Source organism: Hemiscyllium ocellatum, chromosome 8 (genome assembly GCF_020745735.1).
Source record: "Hemiscyllium ocellatum isolate sHemOce1 chromosome 8, sHemOce1.pat.X.cur, whole genome shotgun sequence".
NCBI classification, from domain to species: domain Eukaryota; kingdom Metazoa; phylum Chordata; class Chondrichthyes; order Orectolobiformes; family Hemiscylliidae; genus Hemiscyllium; species Hemiscyllium ocellatum.
Genome location: NC_083408.1, coordinates 53,906,070 through 53,926,555, shown reverse-complemented (window position 1 = coordinate 53,926,555; position 20,486 = coordinate 53,906,070). Strand labels below are relative to the sequence as shown.

General features: G+C 40.6%; 1 protein-coding gene across 3 annotated transcripts in view; it reads left to right on the top strand.

Moving 5' to 3' along the window:
* The first annotated feature begins 4,188 nt into the window (after positions 1-4,188).
* heatr5a (HEAT repeat containing 5a) overlaps positions 4,189-20,486 on the top strand; it is a 132,799-nt gene continuing 116,501 nt past the window's right edge. For 2 of the 3 annotated variants that reach the window (XM_060829040.1, XM_060829038.1), the window contains exons 1-2: positions 4,189-4,476; positions 19,548-19,758. In XM_060829040.1, the coding sequence (XP_060685023.1) occupies positions 19,633-19,758 (126 nt within the window). In that variant the 5' untranslated portion in view covers positions 4,189-4,476; positions 19,548-19,632. Of the gene's footprint in view, positions 4,477-7,768; positions 7,792-19,547; positions 19,759-20,486 lie in introns of those variants that run through there. The other variant, XM_060829039.1, reaches the window with a different exon arrangement.

Below are 20,486 nucleotides of genomic sequence, written 5' to 3'. Positions count from 1 at the left end.
CTGCAGCAGCCGTGAGAGTGGGGCGAAAATCAGGGAGAGATGGACCTCCAGCCTCTGTCTTCCTACAGATTCTGCTGTTGGATTTAAGGGGCTGCACTGAGGGGAATGCTTCCAAGGAGAAGAATACTCTCCCCAACGAAGCAATCTTGGATGAAGTGTCAAAGGAAGTCAAATATGTTGTTCCTTCTACCTCAAAACAGTGCAGTGATGATACAGAATGTCTGGGACACATGAGTGGCTGGCTATGCCTGGAATCCTTAGATGTAACTGTTTTGCTTTTGTAACGAAATGGTAGGTTGAACCCCTCTATTAATTAAACTAAACATGCAGAAAAGCTCACCTTGCCTCATAATCTGCTATTATGTGAGTGACTGAGAACTCCCGAATTCCACTATTTAAAGAAAAAATATCAATTTATTTTTCTAACTAATAGTGAACATTACACAAAAAAAACACAAATCCAAGTCCCCATTTCTCTTAACAATTTACTATCTAAGTCCAACTCTATAAAAATGCTGTTCCAATAAGACACTTATTAAAATTACATGAACTTAATTGCAAAAGCACACAGTCTCTGTTTTCTTCTGTGTTTTCACTCTTCTGCTGATCTCCTTGTGTCGTTGTATTTCTTTTTACTGTGAGTATGTTTCACATGTAAAGTACCTTTAATAGAGAGTGTTTTCTAATTTCTTTGAGAGCAAGATGTTAGATTGGCAGTTAGCTGTCCAGCAATTTCTCTCTCTCCGGCAACTGCTCTCTGACCAATTTTTAAAATGTCCATGTTCTTATATCCAACATTGGATCTTGTCATGAGTTTGATGTTGGAAGAATGATTGGGTTTTAGTGTTGTGGGGCATAAATTTAAACTGGTTAAATTCGAATTGTTATCAAAACAGCAACCAAAAGTCAGATATCCATTTTGCAGCCAAATGTTCCCTATTTTCAATTTTCCACTACACTGAGACTGTCATCCAGTCATATACACAGGTGCTTGTAATCTCTCAGATCAGAACAGCATTCTCTTTCTCTCTCTCCCTCTCTCTTTGTCTCTCTCTCAAAGGTACAGTATATGCCTTCACCTTCATAACACTTTTCATTCTCACTCAGGCAAGCTTCCAATGTTGTTCACTTGCTTCAATGACCTTGTCAGGTTACTCAAGTCAAGAAATGTGCCCTGGCAATTAATTGAACGTCAACAGTATTTAATTATTCTAAATATCTTAATTGATTTCTCGACAGATTCAAGATGGTTCCCTTAACACAGAATCTGCCCTTGAAACATGGAAGATGACAGAATGGTGTCAGGATCCCAATGTAACATTACTTTCTGGGCACTTCACTCTTCTGCCTGACAGTTCACTCAACATATTTCTTTTGCCTGATAACAATTATGGTAGCAGATTTTAAACATCATGACACAGACTGTGTACAGTTAAATTTGCAATAACTATTTTACTAGATTAAATTAAACCCTGGTCAATGATAATGAGGCAATATTGGAGATTTCACATAGAGACTTACATATTCATTTTGAGGTAAGTATTTAAAGTAGAAAAGGATGACCACAAATGTCTTTGTTAACCTAAAAATCCCTCCAAAAAAATCTTTGGGCTGCTGCAATGACTACAAAAGAGAACTGGTGTTGGTAGTTGCCATTTAAAGGTTTACTTCCCAGCCCAACTGTCAACCACAGCTGGATTTCTTACCCACAGTTATAACTTATTAGGCAGTAAAACATCCATTTATAAGTGGAAAGAAGTGGGGTAAACTTACACAGCATGATAATAGGCAGCAAATCAGGATACATTTTTGACTGGTGTTTATCTCTTAAAGAGAATAGGAAACAAATTCTTTAGGAAAGATGTGAAATCAATAGGGGGGGATTTACAAGAATGGTTCCAGAATGAGGAACTTGTAGCAATATATTGGAACAATTGGGATTGTTTTCCTTGGCAAGAGAATAGTGAGACAAAGTTTGATAGTTATTCAAAATCTTGAACTGCCTGGATCATGCAGATAGGGAGAATCTATTCCCAATAAATTTGACCCCCCTCAATGTAATGTGTCAAAGAAGCAACAGCAGCTTGAGAGGTTTGAATTTGCAGTGTGCAGCCAGAGTGTGGTGGAAACATGTTCAATCAAAACATTCAAGAAGGAATTGGATCGATATCTGAAGGAGAACATTCATATTTGTGGGGGAAATGGGACACAAGCTAGTGCTATGAAGAATGTTGTAAATAAACCAAAGTTGCAAGTAAATAAACCAAATCTCTGGGCTGATGGGAGAAGGATGTCTCAACAAAATTGGATAAGGAATGTAACATTGCTTCTGTTCCTATGCTGCCTTTAGTCATTATTACGTCTAAACTCAAACTGTGCTTCAGTTGGATGCATAAATTGTTGCAGTTTTAAACAAGTGGCAAGAAACTCCTCCAAGTTGATAATACTGCTTTGCTTCCAGGAAAGGTTCGGGAGTGTAGCTTTTTTTGGCCTTTTGTCATTTGAGTAAAGAAAATAGACCTGGTGGAGAAGAGTAAAAAAATTCCTGATGAAGGGCTTGTGCTCGAAACGTCGAATTTCCTATTCCTGAGATGCTGCCTGGCCTGCTGTGCTTTGACCAGCAACACATTTTCAGCTGGTGGAGAAGAAGCAGTTTGGCATTCAGATACATTGTCCTGGCCATTGTGATCTTGTAGTTCTATCTGAAGTATTGCAAAGCTGTCTTCAAACAAATGCTGTTGTTTTTACCGATGGTCCTCTCATGGAATCCAGAGAATGCAGTGGGCTGAATAGCCTCCTCCTGGCTTTTGTTACAATTCTGTTATTTTGTGATCAGCTTTTTTTTCCAGTTAATTTTGAAAAATGTTGACTATTGTACATGACACCTGAGTTCTAATTTATTGAAAGAATGTTCAACTTGCAAAATTGGTCATTGCACTCATTGCTCGTAATAGCCCATATCGTCAGCGCAGTCCAGTCTATAAACATCGATGCAGGCAACAGTCGAGTGAATTGACACTGAAATGAAACTCCAGTTTGCAGCAGTCGTTACCATGTTGGTGTTTAAAAGGTTCTCAAGGCACTTCAGTAACTATTGAGAGAAGGTAAACGATACGGTAGAATTACAATTTATTGTCACAAGTCCTCAAATATTGAAATACAAGAGTACAGTGAAAAGTGAGTATAGTTGCCATTCTCCAGAGCCATCTTGGTTACACATGATTACAAAACCAGAATAAAAGAGAAAATAACAGCAGAAATAAAGGAAACAAAGCCAAAACGAATGAGAGAGGCCCAGAGCTGAAAATTGAAGTTATCTTATGCAGGCACCCGAGTAAAGCCACAGCCTGGAGTTTTGGGAGGAGCGGAGTGCTTGCAGCCAAAAGCGACCACTTCCAATCTCCAACTGTCACCACTGCCTCCAATTCGAGAAGGTGCCGGTGTTGGACAAAGTTGAAAATCACACAACACCAGGTTATACTCCCAACAGGTTTATTTGGAAGTACTAACGTTCAATTACTACCGGTGCTGCAACATGCTTGGGCAGGGTCCATTTGCAGCCTATGAACAGTAGATTCCCTCAGCGTGTCCCGGAACATGAAGAAAGGCCCTTTGAGCAGCACCAGTCATCAAGCATCAAATCTAATTACGTTTTCCTACACCTAGCATTGGGTGCTATAATGTTTCAAACGGTCATCAGAAATGTCTGGACGGTTCCCGCCTGTACCTTAGACAGCAAGTTGCAGATACCTACCACAGTGGGTTGGGTAGGGTAGGGTATTGGGGTGGGAATAGTCTTCAAACGCTTCTAAAACTTCCGCTGCTGACCTTGTATCCGTGCCCTGGGTTGTTGGTGCTTCTAAGGGGGTTTCTCCCTCAGCATTCCAAGGAAAACAAGCGCAGCCTATCCACAACCCCAGGAGTTAGACTGGGTTTAATGTGTCTTAACTTTTACTGGCTATGAGTTGGAGATGCCATTGTTGGACTGGGGTGTACAAAGTTAAAAATCACACAACACCAGGTTATAGTCCAACAGGTTTAATTAGAAGCACACTAGCTTTCGGAGCGTCGCTCCTTCATCAGGTCAAAGTGATGAAGGAGTGTCGCTCCGAAAGCTAGAGTGCTTCCAATTAAACCTGTTGGACTATAACCTGGTGTTGTGTGATTTTTAACTTTTTACTGGCTAATTATTAAGTAAGGCGGAAGAGTTTGGGACTTTATCCCCGAGAGAGTTTCAGGCGCACGGTGATTGCCCATTCCACATTTCAACTACTTGGGCGATTCTCGCAGAATCCTCTGCACCAGAACTTCGGGCGCTCACTTCCAGCCGAACCTTCTGCATTGTCCGATCGCTCGGGGCTCGGCTGGCCGCTGGAGCCGTTCGATCGCTCGGAGCTCAATTGGCCGCTGGAGCTGTTCGATCGCTCAGAGCTCGGCTGGCCCTTAGTTACGGACGGTTGCTGTTACCAGGAGGAGGTGAGCAGTGGGGCCTGGGAGGGCGACTCCCAGGGGCCGTTTAAACTCCAGGGGCATTGGCTGCAGTTCAGCGAGAAACCTGGGGACGAGATACAACTGCAGGGAGCAATCGGTCTCTGTGCAGGCAAGTGGAGAGAGCCAGAGTATGGCCGAGATTGCAGAGAGGGCCCTCACTTTTTAAAATCGTCGGGTTATTGTTGGAACGGAGTGCTTCGCCCTCTGTCCATCTCAGTCCCGTCCTTCGTTTCCTAAAGCCAAACCAATGGCTGAAATTCGACTGGTCTTGCCCAGAGGAAGCGGATTGAAGGCTTACAATAGACATGGTTAGGGTCCGGGCGGAGGCTGTCCCCCTCCCCGGTGGAAGCTGCACAAGTGGCGGGACTGTAGAAGCTGGCAGCGCCGTGCATCAACTAGTGCAAACCTACTCTGCGGCGCTAGTGCCCAAGTGGACCCATTAGGAAACGTCGGCATATAGCTGTCTCAATTAACCACTGTGCTAGTCATTACAGGGTTGGGCGTCAGGAAGTTTATGTCAGTGGGTAAAGGTCGATTTGAGAAATAAAACTTCGATTTTTTTTTCAAAACACTCCTGTTTATATTTTTTTTTCTTTTTAACTTCGATATTTTATAGCGATTCTGCAAATATTCTGTCAATTATAGGCGCAGATTGCAAACTGCCGCATACCATTGCTAATTTGCTCAGTTTGTGTGTCAGTTTATCATAATTTAATAGGTCTTTTGAGTTTTAACCTGAATTAGTTGACAGTTCTTGCCGAAGTTGCAAACACTAGTTTCAGATCCGTGTGAAAAGGTGGCAGAAGGGAAGTAGTTCAGTGGTGAAATACAATTAGGTAGGTTAGAGTTGTACAATTCGCCAGCGAAAGAGGCTCTTCAGCCCGTCGTATATATGTTGGTTATCGATCCCGCATTGACATTCCGACTATGCTCCAGCACTTGGCCCATAGCCTTGTATGCTGTAACGCTTCAAGTATCTAAATACAACTTAATAATGGTTCCTGCCTCTACCAGCCATTTTAGGCACTGAGCTCAAGATACCCATTCCTTTCAGCTGAAAAAAATCTTCCTTAGAAACCCTCTATAATTTGTCCTTTGCTTAAATTAATGTCCCCTGTTTTTTAACGTTAGGAAAGGAAAATATTTTTAGCTTATTTAAATATTTTGCTGTGATCCATTCTTTTTGGATATAATTGGCAATATGTTGATCAAGAATATTTCACATAAGTGAATTGAGATGTGATCTTCAGTAGCAGGTGGTTTTCCATAAACAACTTCAAGCAAGTAGTTCAGGTCAAATTTATTCCTGTAATGGTGTATTACTGCCAATGGTACACACTGTATTGAACTTTCAGCAGCCTTTTTTTGCATACAGACATTTGTGGGAATGTTATTTTCTTTTACATAGTTAGAGTGGGTGGGTGGGGAACATGGAGGAGAGTTTTTTTTTCTGGCATCTGGTGTTGATGTAAGAAGTTAACCATTGACTTTCAAAAGAAGAATATCGGAGGATATGAATTGGCCAATACTAGTCTAATGAAATGAGAAACGTTTGAAAAGTAATTTGAAGCATTTTTTTAAAATGCACTAAGCTTCACATTTATTTGACCTTGTTATTTCATATTTGAAAGAGATTGTTTATTGTTATCGGTGAAACATCAGCTTTGAGTTTGCTGTCCATTTTCAAACTTGGCACTTTCCCTAAGGATTAAAATGGTTTTTATGTTGCCAAAATATTGATAAAATTGATATAATTGATAATCTGTTGCCTGTTGTTTTGAGTGATTTTATCTTGATAAGATTGATGGTTTGCGTTGAAGGTTTCAGTGGAACATATTGTATTTTCTTCATTCTGCTCTTAATGTGTAAGCTCATGATTTCCAAAACCTATTTCAACAGTATCAAATGAATCCCACCTTCACGTTGACATTCAATAGCAGTACAGTTGCTGATATCCCACTTAAAAACATCCAGAAACTTAACCACACCAGCCATATAAAAGTTGTGGCTATCATTTCCTATGAACAATGAGATCAGTAATTCATGTCCTCATTCACTAAAGACACAATACAGGATTGTGATGGAGAGCCCTCTATCTGCCTGGATGATAGGCAACAACACTCAAATTTCAACAGCATCCAAGACAGTAAGTTTGAGCATTAAATTCAGAGAAGATACAAAAATTGTTGGGGTGGTAAGGAGAACAAGAAGCTATAGGTGGGCTGATCAGTGGCAAATGAAATTGTGGCAAATGAAATTCAATCAGATTAAGTATGAGGTTGGACCAGGCAGAACAAATAAGATGAGGAAACACATGATGAATAGTAGGACATGAGAAGCATTTAGGTTCAGAGGGATCATCGTGTGTATGCCCACTGGACCATTAATGTACCAGGACAGGTTGATAATGTGGTTAAGAATGCAAATGGGATTCTTTCTTTTATTAGCCAAAATATTGAGTTTAAGAGCAGGAAGGCAAAGTTGAAACTGTATAAAACATTGGGTAGGCCACAGCTAGTATATTGTGTGCAGTTCTAGAATCTGCATTATAGAAGGGATGTGACTGCACTGGAGATTGCAGAGATTTACCAGGATGTTGGATGGGCAAGGGAGTTTGAAAGATGAAGAGAGATTGGACAGACAGAGAGAATTTTCCTTGGAGCTGAAGAGACTGAGTAGGGACCTGATTGAGATGTATAAAAGTTTGAAGGGCACAGATAGGATAGACGTGAAGGAACTTTTTCCTGTAGTTTGAAGGATCAGTGACTGGGGCTACAGATTTGAATTAAGAGGCAGGAGGTTTAAAGGGGATGCTGGTGGGAATCTGGAACTCCCTGTCTATAAGAGTTGTAGAGACAGAAGCACTCATCAGTGTAAAGAAGTGTTTAGGTGCACACTTGCAATGCCAAAGCATACAAGATGATGGCCAAATATTGGAAAATGAGATTATAATTTTTAGGTAGCAGTTTTTGACTGGTGCAGACCTGATTGGCTGAAGTGCCTTTTTCTGTGCTATGGATGTCTATGACATAGCAGCCTGCCGAATTAGCACGTCTACTTCTGCTACTGATACAGTGGCAAATTTTTCAAACCCTTGACTTTTACCATCCAGAGGACAAAAGAAGCAGAAGTGTGGGAATACTGCTATCCTTGGGCTTCTTTCCATGTTATGTACTGTCCTGACTTGGGACTATATTTCTGTTCCCTCACTGTCAGGTGAAAGTACTGCAACACCCTTCTGAACAGCACCAGATAGACTGCAGTGGTTCAAGAAAGCAGCTCACCATCACTTCCTCTGAGGTAAATGGGGAAGGGAAAGAAATGTTAGCTTTGTCAACAATGCTGACATTGTGCGTTAGAACTTTTCAACAAAGATCACATTCTTTTTATTTCTGGTTAATAAAAGGCTTCAAGTCAGTGCTGGTCTGTTGAACCCAACCCATTTGCATAAGGTTTGGGATTGTATCTGATACGATGTACCAGCCAACATTTTATGTGATTGGTAACTACTTTCTGCATTGTTTGGTAACATTTTAAAACCACTTTCTTCAAATGTTTTTCATAATACTTATAAAGATACGAGAAAATTATCAATTGTGCTGTTTTTATTTATGAGTACTCATTTTTTGACAACTGATCTGTAATCCATGTTTTGAGTATTGTCGAGAAAATTCCTGCTGAATGGGTTAATGGTTTTTCCAAAGTCTGTATCAACTGTGAACATTCTTTGAAACCTGCTAAATAAGTTTTCAAGATTAACAGGATTCTAGTTGCTACTATGATTACTGTACCATCACAAGTTGTGTAGCAGAAATTGCACATTGAAGCAATCTACTTATTTGTATATGATTGCAGGAGATTTAATAAATCCTGTGATGTACATTTATGGTGTTTGTGATCATAGTAAATAATTGATTCCTGTAACACTTAAAACACACAAAGGTGCATAAATCCCCAGAACCAAATCAGGTGTATCCCAAAACTTTCTGGAATGCAGGGGAGTGATTGCTGGGCTCCCAGTTGAGCTATTTGTACCATTGATAGCCATGTGTGTGGTGCTGGAAGCCTGGAGGGTGGCTAATGTACCATTATTTAAGAAATAGTAAACAAAGGTCAGAGCTGTGAGCCTGACATCAGTGGTAGGTCAGCTCTTTTAGATGATTCTGAGGGACAGAATTTACATGTATTAGGGACAGTCAACATGATTTTGTATATGGAATGTAACGTCTCACTAACTTGAGTGAGTTTTTGAGGAAGTGACAAAGAAGTTTGAAGATATAGAGGTGGGCATTGTCTATACGAACTTGAAGATGTTCCACAAGTTTCCGTGTGATAGACTGGTCGACAAGGTCAAGTCACTTGGAATCCAGGGAGAGCCAGCCATTTGGATACAAAATTGGCTTGAAGGTACAAGACAGAGGGTGGTGTGAAGGATTGTTGAATGGAATGGGGGCCCCAAGTCCAGCAGTGTGCTGCAAAGATCAGTGCTGTGTCCATCCATTTTTGTCATTTATATAAATGATTTGGATGTGAATAAAGGAGGTATGGTTAGTAAGTTTGCAGATGACAACCTTATTCACTGTATACTACACCATCAATTGTGTTATCTTAGTACAATGGGACCTTGATCGGATGGGCCGATGAGTGGCAGATGGAGTTTAATTTAGATAAACCTGAGGTGTTGCATTTTGGAAAAGCAAATTAGGGTAGGACTTGTATACTTAATAAAAAGGTCCTGGGGAGAGTTACCGAATAAAGACACCATGGGATGCTGGTTCAAAGTTCTTGGAAGGTGGAGTGCCAGGTAGACAGGGTAGAGAAAATGATGTTTGGTACACTTGCCTTTCCTGGTCAGTGCATTGAGCACAGGAGTTGGGATGTCATGTTGTGGTTGTACAGGACATTGGTAGGCCACTTTTGGAATACCACATTCAATTCTGGTCTCCTTCCTATCAGAAAGATGTTGGTAAACTTGAAAGCATTCTGAAGAGATTGACAAGGATGTTGTCAGGTTTGAGCGAAAGGGAGAGGCTGAATAGGCAGGGGCTATTTTCCCTGGAGTGGCTAAGGCATGACTTTATCGAGGTTTATAAAATCTTGAGGGGCATAGATAGAGTAAATAGACAAGATCTTTTTCACACAGTAGGGGAGTCCAAAACTAGAGAGCATAAGTTGAAGGTGAGGCTGGAAAGATATAAAATGGACCAAGGGACATATTTTTCATGCAGAGGATGGTATGTGTATGGAATAAGAGGAAGCAGTGGAGGCTGATAAAATTACAACATTTAAAATACATCTGGATGAGTATATGAATAGGAAGGGTTTAAAGGGATGTGAGCAAAAGGAATAGATTAATTTAGGATATCTGATAGGTGTGGAGAAGTTGAATCAAAGGGTTTGTTTCTGTACTATGCAACTCTGACTTTGTGACGTGGCTGTTGTGCTCAAAATACAAACCAGTAAATCAGCCAGTTTGCTTTTTTAATGAGTTAGACCTGCAATTCGCAGGACACTGACAGCAAATGGTAAATGTGATGGAGTGTTGGTAGTTAAGTGAAATTGGATTGCTAGTTAAGTCACTTTGTCTCTAATCTATTGTTTAGTGTGCAACAATATTTAAGTAAATTCTATCCTTCGAACAGTTGGCATTATATTATCACAAGCAATGCAATTCAAGTATTTCTTCACCATCTTTCTGTTGCAGGCAGTAATTTGATCTTGCGTTAATCGAAATTCATATATCTGATTACTAATACCTCTCGAGAATTTCATAAATTTGTCATGAGGATTATGACATGCAGATATTCAAATTTGGAACAGCATTAGGCTATTTGGCTCCTTAATCCTGCTATGTCATTTAATGTAATCACGACTTACCTCAATTCCACGTTCTTGCCTACCTGGAGTTGTTAGGTTTTTCTTCTTGAGACTCTTATACATTTGATGCAACTGCAATACACCAACTTCTGTGAACAGCCAAAAATTATTAAGCAAGTATAAGCTTTGGGGGAACCCTTATACTCTTCGCAATGCTTGCGGAGCCATGTCAACAGATCTCCCTGAACAAAGGAACCGGTTCTTCCTTAATACAAAATCTCACATCACAGTCAGTAATGCCCACAAGACAACCCCAACCACACTCGCATAGTCACATGCCACTCAAGACAAAATGCAGTGACCTGATTTGTCTCCATAAGCAATGTAATTTGCATAATTCCTTAATGGAAAGATCTGGTGTAAATTTTTTTTAACTGCAGGGAGTAGTTAGAATTTTAACTGCAATGTTCTTATTGTTTCTGAATAGAGAATGATAATTTAAATTTACTCTGAACAATAGGAGATGGCAATGTACATTTTTTATTACATTGAACCTACAAGACAGAGAAACATACCACCCTACCCCCGGGACAGCTAATTTCTTGAAAGTTAGCAGAGCAAGTTAACCCCTTAACATCTCAGAATAACCTTTCACCTGTTTGCTTACCAAGATTCTATTCACTTCTGTCTTAAAAATATTGAAAGACTCTGCTTGCACCTTTTCAGACAGAGTTCCAAATATACTCAGCCCTCTGTCAAAATGCAGAATACATTTTTTCTTAAAGGGATAGATCTTATTTTTAAAGTGTTCCCTTATTCTAGAATTTCCTGTAAGAGGAAATGAGCTTTCCACATTTATCTTGTCAAAACCTTTAAGGATCTGCACTTCCAGTTCCTTTTTGCTGTTCTAAATTGCAGTGTTTAGAAGAAAAGCTTCTCCAGCCTTCCCTCGTAAGACAACCCCCCTATTCAGTTATTAGTCAACAAAGCATCTCTGAACTGATTCCACGCATTTACAGCCTCTTTTAATAAGGAGACTAATTCCATAGAATTCAACAACTGAAGCACAACCATACTACTTTGTGTTTACTCCCCTGAGAGTAAGCAATAATGTTTCATTATTTTCCCTCGTTGATTCCTTTACCTACATGCTAACCTTTTGCAATTCATGCACTAAAACATCCTCCACTTTTCAACTGCAATTTTTCACCATTTAGATAATATGCTTTCTTATTATTTTTCTTGAAAATGGCAGTTCCACATTATTTTCCATTTGACAAATCTTCGACTACTCACTTAAATATTTGTATTCCTGAAGTCTCTTCTGTCCTCCGTATAACTTTCCTACCTATCTTTGTGTCATTAGCAAATTAAGTAGCCATAATCTTTGGTCTCTTCATCCACGTCATTTCCAAATTATAAATACTTGAGGCCACAGCACTTATTCCTATGGCACACCATTCATTACACTTTGCTAACCTGAAAATGACCCTTTATACCTATTGTTTCTGTTAGCTAAACAAAGTTCTATTCATGCCAGTGCACCATCTTTTGCAGTAACAGTAGATGTGGTACCACACCAAATACCTTCTGGATTTCAAAGTTTAGCCCATCAAATTGGCTTCCCTTTATCTAAATATCATATTTTGTCAAAGAGCTCCAATAACTTGGTTGAACATGATTTCCACCACGCAAACCATGTTGGCTCTGTCTGATCACTTTGAATTTTCTAAGTGTACCACTTTAACATAGAGTCACACAACATCGAAACGGACCCTTCGGTCTAACCAGTCCATGCCGAACATAATCCCAAACAAAACTGGTCTCACCCACCCATATACCTCCCAAATCTTTCCTATTCATGTCCTTTTCCAAGTGTGTTTTAAACATTGTAATTGTGTGCACATCCACCACTTCAAGTCAGAGATGTACAGCACGGAAGCAGGCCCTTTGGTCAAACTCGTCCATGCCTTTTTGCTCCAAAAGTGGATTATTTCACAATTATCAACATTATATTTTATCTATCATGAATTTGTCCACTCAGCTTGTCCAAATCACACTGAAGCATCGTTGGCTTCTCCACATAGCTCACCCACCCATACGGCTTTGAATCATCTGCATATTTGGAGATATATCATTTAGTTTCCTCATAGAGTCATAGAGATGTACAGCATGGAAACAGACCCCTCGGTCCAATCCATCCATGCCGACCAGATATCCCAACCCAATTTAGTCCCACCTGCCAGCACCCGGCCCATGTCCCTCCAAACCCTTCCTATCCATCTTCCCATCCAGATGCCTTTTAAATGTTGCAGTTGTACCAGCCTCCTCCCCTTCCTCTGGCAGCTCATTCCATACACGTACCACCCTCTGTGTGAAAAAGGTGCCTCTTAGATGTTTTTTATATCTTACCCCTCTCACCCTGAACCTATGCACTCTAGTTCTGGACTTCCACACTCGAGGAAAAAGCCTTTGTCTATTTATCCTATCCATGCCCCTCATGATTTTATAAACCTCTATAAGGTCACCCTTCAGCCTCCAATGCTCTAAGGAAAACAGGTTCAGCCTAGTCAACCTTTCCTGATAGCTCAAATCCTCCAACCCTGGCAACATCATTGTAAATATTTTGTGAACCCTTTCAAGTTTCACAACATCCTTCTGACAGGAAGGAGACCAGAGTTGCACACAGTATTCCAAAAATGGTCTTACCAATGTCCTCTACAGCCGCAACATGACCTCCCAACTCATGTACTCAATACTCTGACCAATAAAGGAAAGCATACCAAACGACCCTACTTCCAAGGAGCTCTGAACCTGCACTCCAAGGGCTTTGTTCAGCAACACTCCCAAGGACCTTACCATTAAGTGTATAAGTCCTGCTAAGATTTGCTTTCCCAAAATGCAACACCCCGCATTTATCTAAATTAAGCTCCATCTGCCACCTCTCAGCCCATTGGCCCATCTGATCAAGATCCTGTTGGAATCTGAGGTAACCTTCTTTGCTGTCCACTACACCTCCAATTTTGGTGTCATCTGCTAACCATACCTCTTATGCTCGCATCCAAATCATTTATATAAATGATAAAGTCGTGGACCCATCACCGATCCTTGTGGCACTCCACTGGTCACGGGCCTCCAGTCTGAAAAACTACCCTCAACCACCACACTTTGTCTTCTACCTTTGAGCCAGTTTATGTTTGGAAAATTAAAATCCCCTACATAACTACCCTATTATTCTTACAGATAACTGAGATCTCCTTACAAACTTGATTCTCAATTTCCTACTGACTATTAGGAGGTCTATAATACAATCCCATTAAGGTGATCATCCCTTTCGTATTTTTCAGTTCCACCCAAATAACTTCCCTGGATGTATTTCTGGGAATATCCTCCCTCAGCACAGCTGTAATACTATCTCTTAACGAAAACGTCACTCTCCCTCCTCTCTTGCCTTCCTTTCTTTCCTTCCTGTAGCATTTATATCCTGGAACATTAAACTGTCAGTCCTGTCCATCCCTGAGCCATGTTTCTGTAATTGCGATGATCTCCCAGTCCCATGTTCCTAACCTTGCCGAGTTCATCTGCCTTCACTGTTAGGCATCTTGTATTGAAATAAATGCAGTTTAATTTATCAGTCCTACCTTGTTCTCTGCTTTGTCCCTGCCTGCCCTGACTGTTTGACTCGCCTTTGTTCTCAACTGTACCAGTCTCAGTTTGATCTCTTTCCTCAACCCCTCCCCCTCCCCGACTTTACTAGTTTAAATCCTCCTGAGCATTTCTAGCAAATCTCCGTGCCAGTATATTCATCCCCTTCCAATTCAGGTGCAATCCATCCCTCTTGTAGGGTCACCCCTACCCCAGAATAGGTTCCAATAATCCAAAAATGTGAACCATTCTCCCATACACCAGTTCCTCAGCCGTGCATTCATCTGCTTTTTCCTCCTATTCCTACCCTCACCAGCCCGTAGCACCAGGAGTATTCCAGATATTACTAACCTCGAGGACCTCCTTTTTAAATTCCTGCCTAACATTCAACATTCTCCCTTTAGAATCTCATCCTTTTCCTTTCATATGTCATTGGTTCCAACGTGTACAATAACCTCCTGCTGGCCCTTCTTACCCTTGAGAACATTTTGCACCCTCTCTGAGACAACCTTGATCCTGTGTGCAGGGAAGCAACATGCCATTCTGATTTTTCATTGCTGGCTGCAGAAACGTCTGTCTGTGCCTTGGACGAGAGTCCCCTAACACGGTTGGTTTCTTGGATTCCGATGTACCCCTCATTGCATTAGAGCCATTCTCGGTACCAGAAACTTGGCTGTTTGTGCTACATTCCCCTGAGAATCCATCACCCCCTACATTTTCCAAAACAGCATACTTGTTTGAAATAGGGATAGGAGAAAGTGAGGACTGCAGATGCTGGAGATCACAGCTGAAAATGTGTTGCTGGAAAAACGCAGCAGGTCAGGCAGCATCCAAGGAGCAGGAGAATTGACGTTTCGGGCATTCCTGAAGAAGGGCTCATGCCCGAAACGTTGATTCTCCTGTTCCTTGGATGCTGCCTGACCTGCGCTTTTCCAGCAATACATTTTCAGCAGCTGAAATAGGAATAGCCACAGAAGACTCCTGCACTACCTGCCTACCTCTCTTACATTTCCTGGAGTTAACCCATCTATATAGCTGTATCCAATGGGGCAGTCTTCATCTGAACTGTGCTGGGACCAGAGTCCTAGGAAATCGCATAACTAGGGCTGTAGTCAAGGCTATAAACTTAATGGTGGGGTTTAATTTATAGGGGAAATTAGAAAACCTAAATTAAAGGGGAAGGTAAAAGTACAGCACTCGGGAGTGGTCACTAAAATCTCCAGCACAGACACAAATAGGTCAGTGTGTTTGGAAAGGGTTAACAGTCAAACTTCAAGCACGCTGGACAAAGCAAATGACGATGAGAAGAGGGACAGTTAATGCAAGACTGAAGGTGTTATATTTGAATTCATGCAGTATAATGAATAAGATAAATGGGCTTTGGTGCAGTTTGAAATTGGCAGTTATGATGTGGTGGACATTATGGAGACGTGGATGCTGGGGATCAGGATTGGGAGCTGAATATTCAACAATAGACACCTATCGAAAAGATAGGCAGGTGGGCAGAGGGAGTGGGGTTGCCTTAACATAAGGAATAAAATTAAATCAGTAGTAAGAAATGAAGTAGGGTCATGTGGTGTAGAATCTGTACGGGTAAAATTGAGGAACCGCAAAAGTTATTATCAGGTCTCCAAACAGTAGTCAGGAACTGGGGCCTAAGATACACCAGGAGACAGAAAATATGTTTCGGAAAGGCAAAGTTAGAGTGATCATGGGTGATTTCAATATGTGGATGGACTGGGAAAACCAGATTGGTAGTGGATTGCAAGGAAAAGCATTTGTGGAATGTGTACAAGATGACTTTTCGGAGCAGCTTGTGATGGAGACCAGTAGGGAAAAGGAAATGCTGGATTTATTTTTATGCCATGAGGCAAATTTGATAAGGGAGCTTAAGGTGGAGGAAGCTTTAGGCGGTAGTGATCATAATATGATTGAATTTACTCTGCAGTTTGAGAGGGAGAAGGTAATGGTGTTAGACATGGATAAAGACAACTACAGAGGCGTGAGGGAGGAGCTGGGTAAAAATTGACTGACTGGGAGAGGAGCCTAGCAGGAAAGACGGGAATAGCAATAGCAGGAGTTTCTAGGAGTAATTCAGGAGACACAGCAGAGATTCAACCCTAGGAAAAAGCAACATGGTACAGAGATGATGAGGCAACCATGGCCAACTAGGGAAGTCAGGGATAGCACAAAAGCAAAAGAGAAAGCAAATGCAGCAGAACCTCTTATCCAGCATCTGGTTGTCCAAAGTTTGGACAATCTAGCAAGATTGTAAGGTCCCGACGCATGGCTAAACTGTTATCCGGCATTCGATTATCTGAATATCCGATTATTCGACAAAATACTCCCTACCTGTGTCGTTCAGATAATCAAGGTTCCTTTGTAATGTGGTGAAGGGCAGTGGGAAGCCTGAGGATTGTGAAGCTTACAAAGATCAGCAGAGAGCAACAAACAAGAAATAAGGAAGGAAAAGATTAAAAATGAGGATAAGGTAGCCAGTAGATAAATTCGATTAGATTCCTGGAAACAGGCCCTTCGGCCCAACCAGTCTACACCAACCCTCCAAAGAGTAACCCACCCAGACCCATTTCCCTCTGACTAATGTGCCTAACACTATGGGTAATTTAGCATGGCCAATTCACCTAGTCCGCACATCTTTGGACTGTGGGAGGAAACCAGAGTACCCGGAGGAAACCAGTGCAGACATAGGAAGAATGTGCAAACTCCACACAGACAGTCGCCTGAGGCTGGAATCGAACCTGGGACCCTGGTGCTGTGAGGCAGCACTGCTAAGCACTGAGCCACTGTGCCACAAAGTAATGTCAAGGAAGACTGTTAAGAGTTTTTTGAGATATATAAAGAGCAAAAGAGAGGCAAAAATGGAGACTGGAGAGATAGTAATGGGGAATAAGGAAATGGCTGAGGAAGTGAATAATCACTTTGCATCAGTCTTCACAGTGGAACACACTAGTAATATCGCAGAAATTCAAGGAGACAGGTCCGAGTATGGTAGCCATCACCAAGGAGAAGGTGAGAGAAAAGCTGAATGGCCTGAAGGTGGATAAATGGCCTGAAGGTGGATAACTCACCTGGACCAGATGGACAACACCCCAGAGTTCTAAGGGAAATAGCTGAAGAGATAATGGAGGCATTAGTGGTGATCTTTCAGGAATTTCTAGAATCAAGAAGGGTCCCAGCAGACTAGAAAATCACTAATGTGGCACCCTGTTTAAAAAGGGAGTAAGACAAAAGATGGAAAATTACGGATTGATTAGCCTAATCTCGGTTGTGGGAAAGATCCTGGAATCCATTGTGAAGGATGAGATTTCTTGGAAAACTTGGAAGTGTATGATGAACTAGGGCAAAGTCAGCATGGTTTCATCAAGGGGAGGTCATGCCTGACAAATCTGCTAGAATTCTTTGAGGAGGTAACGAATAGGTTAGATCTAAGAGAGCCAATGGATGTTTTCAACCTAGACTTCAGGAAGGTGCCACACAACAGGCTACTGAGTGAGGTAAGAGCCCATGGTGTAAGAGGCAGGGTGCTAGCATGGATAGAAGCTTGGCTGTTTGGCAGAAAGAAGAGAGTGGGGATAAAAGGGTTCTTCTCAGGATGGCAGCCGATGACAGTTGGTGTTCTACAAGGCTCAGTGTTGGGGCCACACTTTTCACTTTATACATTAACGATCTAGATGAAGGAATGGAGGGCATTCTGGCTAAGTTTGCAGATGATACAAAGATAGGTAGAAGGATTTGAACAGGATTCTCTCAAGGTAAACTTGCAGGTTGAGTCAGGATGGCAAATGCAATGATGGCATTTATTTTGAGAGGACTTGAATATAAAAGTAGGGATGTACTCTGGTGAGACCACATTTGGATTATTGTGTGCAGTTTTGGTCCCCAGGGTTCACGAGAATGGTCTCAGGAATGAAAACATGTGAGGAACTTTTGAGGACTCTGGGTCGACACTTGATGGAATTTAGAAGGATGAGGGAGGATCTAATGAAAACATAAAGAATACTGTATGGCATGGACAAAGTAAATGTTGGGAACGTGTTTCCATTGGTAGGAGAGACTGTGACCTGATAGCACAGCCGAAGAGTAAAGGGAACAGAGATAAAGAGAAACCTCTTGAGCCAGAGAGTGGTGAGTCTATGGAATTCATTGCCACAGAAGGCTGTGGAGGCCAGGTCATTGAGTATATTTAAGACTGAGATAGATATGTTCTTGAGGATCAGGGGTTGCAGGGAGAAAGCGAGAAAATGGAGTTGAGAAACTTATCAGTGGTGGAGCAGACGTAATGGGCTAAATGACCTAATTTCTGCTCCTATGTCTTATGGTCTAATATGTATTTCTTTGAACTTTAATACGAGTATGACAGCTAGAGTAACTTCTTGAATTTATTAAGACAGATTGCAGTTTCATTGTTAACTACTGGATCTTGTTGTACCCATTACAATGATGATCTCGGCTGGCAAACTGAATCATCTAGAAATTGACATGCCAAACAAATTAATGGGCTGTTGGACTTGGAGGTATTCATACAAGTGGTTGACATACTTAAGAGTCTTTCAAGTGGAATTAAAAATTCCTCGTGTTCTCATCTCTGTCAACACAACAGTCTTTGAAATGTATAAATCTTGAAATTGGAGATGCTGGGAAGTGTATAGTTACCTGAGGAGTAACTCTGTGACAGTCCAACAAAATTCCATCTTTGCATTCTTATTTCTGAGTTTTGTGAAGTTTTGAATCTAAATGTTAATTAGTAAGTATTTGATACCTTCAGAATTTCTTTGACTGTTTTTGAAATTATGTCATTGTCAAGTATTTTATGGTACACTGAGGAGGAAATATATCTTGTGTTACAGTGGACTTAGAGACTCTGTTTGCAATCTATATAAATTGTGTAGTCACACCCCATATTCCTTGGTCATTTTTCTTAATGAGTGAACTGTTCAGAACAAATGACCACACTTCAAACTTTAACAGGGATCCAACTTGGAAAAGTGCAGCAAACATTTACATTCAAACCTATAATTTGTGTTGATCTTTGCAAGGCATTCTTGTAAGGTGAATATTAAATATTGAATATATTACTTTTCCATTCAGCTTTTATGTTTGGACCTGCTTGTAATTTTTATTACATAAAAGATAATATTTACATTTTTGAGAAAAAATGCATAATTTATTTATCAGCTGTGGTTTGCAAGCGTTCAAGTTACTTGAAGCAAGCCGGATTTGTAAATTGTGGATTAAGTGTTTCTCAAGTTTACTAAAATTGTAAGTCATGATAATTTAAGTATAAAGATAGTTGATAGATGTTGGTAAATTATGAATTATCACAAACATGTTCCCAGCTCTTACAAATAATTGGGAGGAAATAATTTGGAATATGGTTCTCCTCGACAAATACAAAACCAATGATTTGCAGGGGATGCTGAGAGGTATGTATGAAAAGTGCAAATTCTTGGGAGTTTTTCTCCCATTTAGTTTCACAATGAAACACTATTTATGGCAGGATAGTTCTGTATTTACTGTTGAACCAACTGAAGTGGTGGACCAAGATTGTGATCAAGTTTTCTTTTGTGTTGCAGCAACTGAAAGATGCAAGGATATTTCGTTCTTGTTGATTGTCATTTGTGAAGTTTCAGTGGTTATTAGAAGAAACTGGGGTAGGGCATGGAACAAGCACACGGCCCACTACTAAATGAGGAGCTTTACAGTCAACTGAGTGAATCAAAGAAACCAGAGTTTGTGTTTGAATGGCTTCGATTCTTAGAGAAACTTTTGGCAGCTGCCAGCAAGGTAAAAAAATGTTCCACAAGTTTTAAATGCTGTGAAAATGTATTTTTCTTTCATGCTGTTCATTCTGAATATATGTAAATTTGTTCGTTGAAGAGTTTATATTTAATGCTTCTTGGATGTCAGAATAACTGAAAATGCTTAATGACCAAGTTGAATATGACCATTATCATGTAGGTAAAACTGCAGGCTGTTAGAGAGAGCAGAGTTCAACAAACAGCAAGTGTGGAAATAATAGTTATCTGGTTTTAGAGCTGTTCATTTGTGGAGGAATGCTGACCAGGGAACTGAAAAAACTCCAGCTCTTTAGATCCTGCCATTAGGCATTTTGCTTGTAACTTACGCAGTGAGGCATGGCCATGGATTAAGGTTTAATCAAAAACCTGGTGATCGCAACTTCGCTGTTTGAACACATGATACACCCAAGCTATGGGTTATGGTTCAGAATGGGTGATTGGTGAAAATGGTTTTGAAAATATTTTTAAAAATTATGTTCATCAGAGCAAGGTTTGGATGACTAAATATTTTTTCACACTGGTTAGGTGAATGGTAGGAGGGATGCACTGTAAGCTGGAGAATGTTGTGCGTAAAATAAATTTGTCAAAATTTCCGAGAAATTTTAGTATCCTGGTACACAAATCACAAAAATTAATAAGCGGTTGCTCCAAATGATGAGGAAGGGAAATTGAATGTTGTCATTTATTGCAAAGGGAATGGGATTTGAGAGTGGA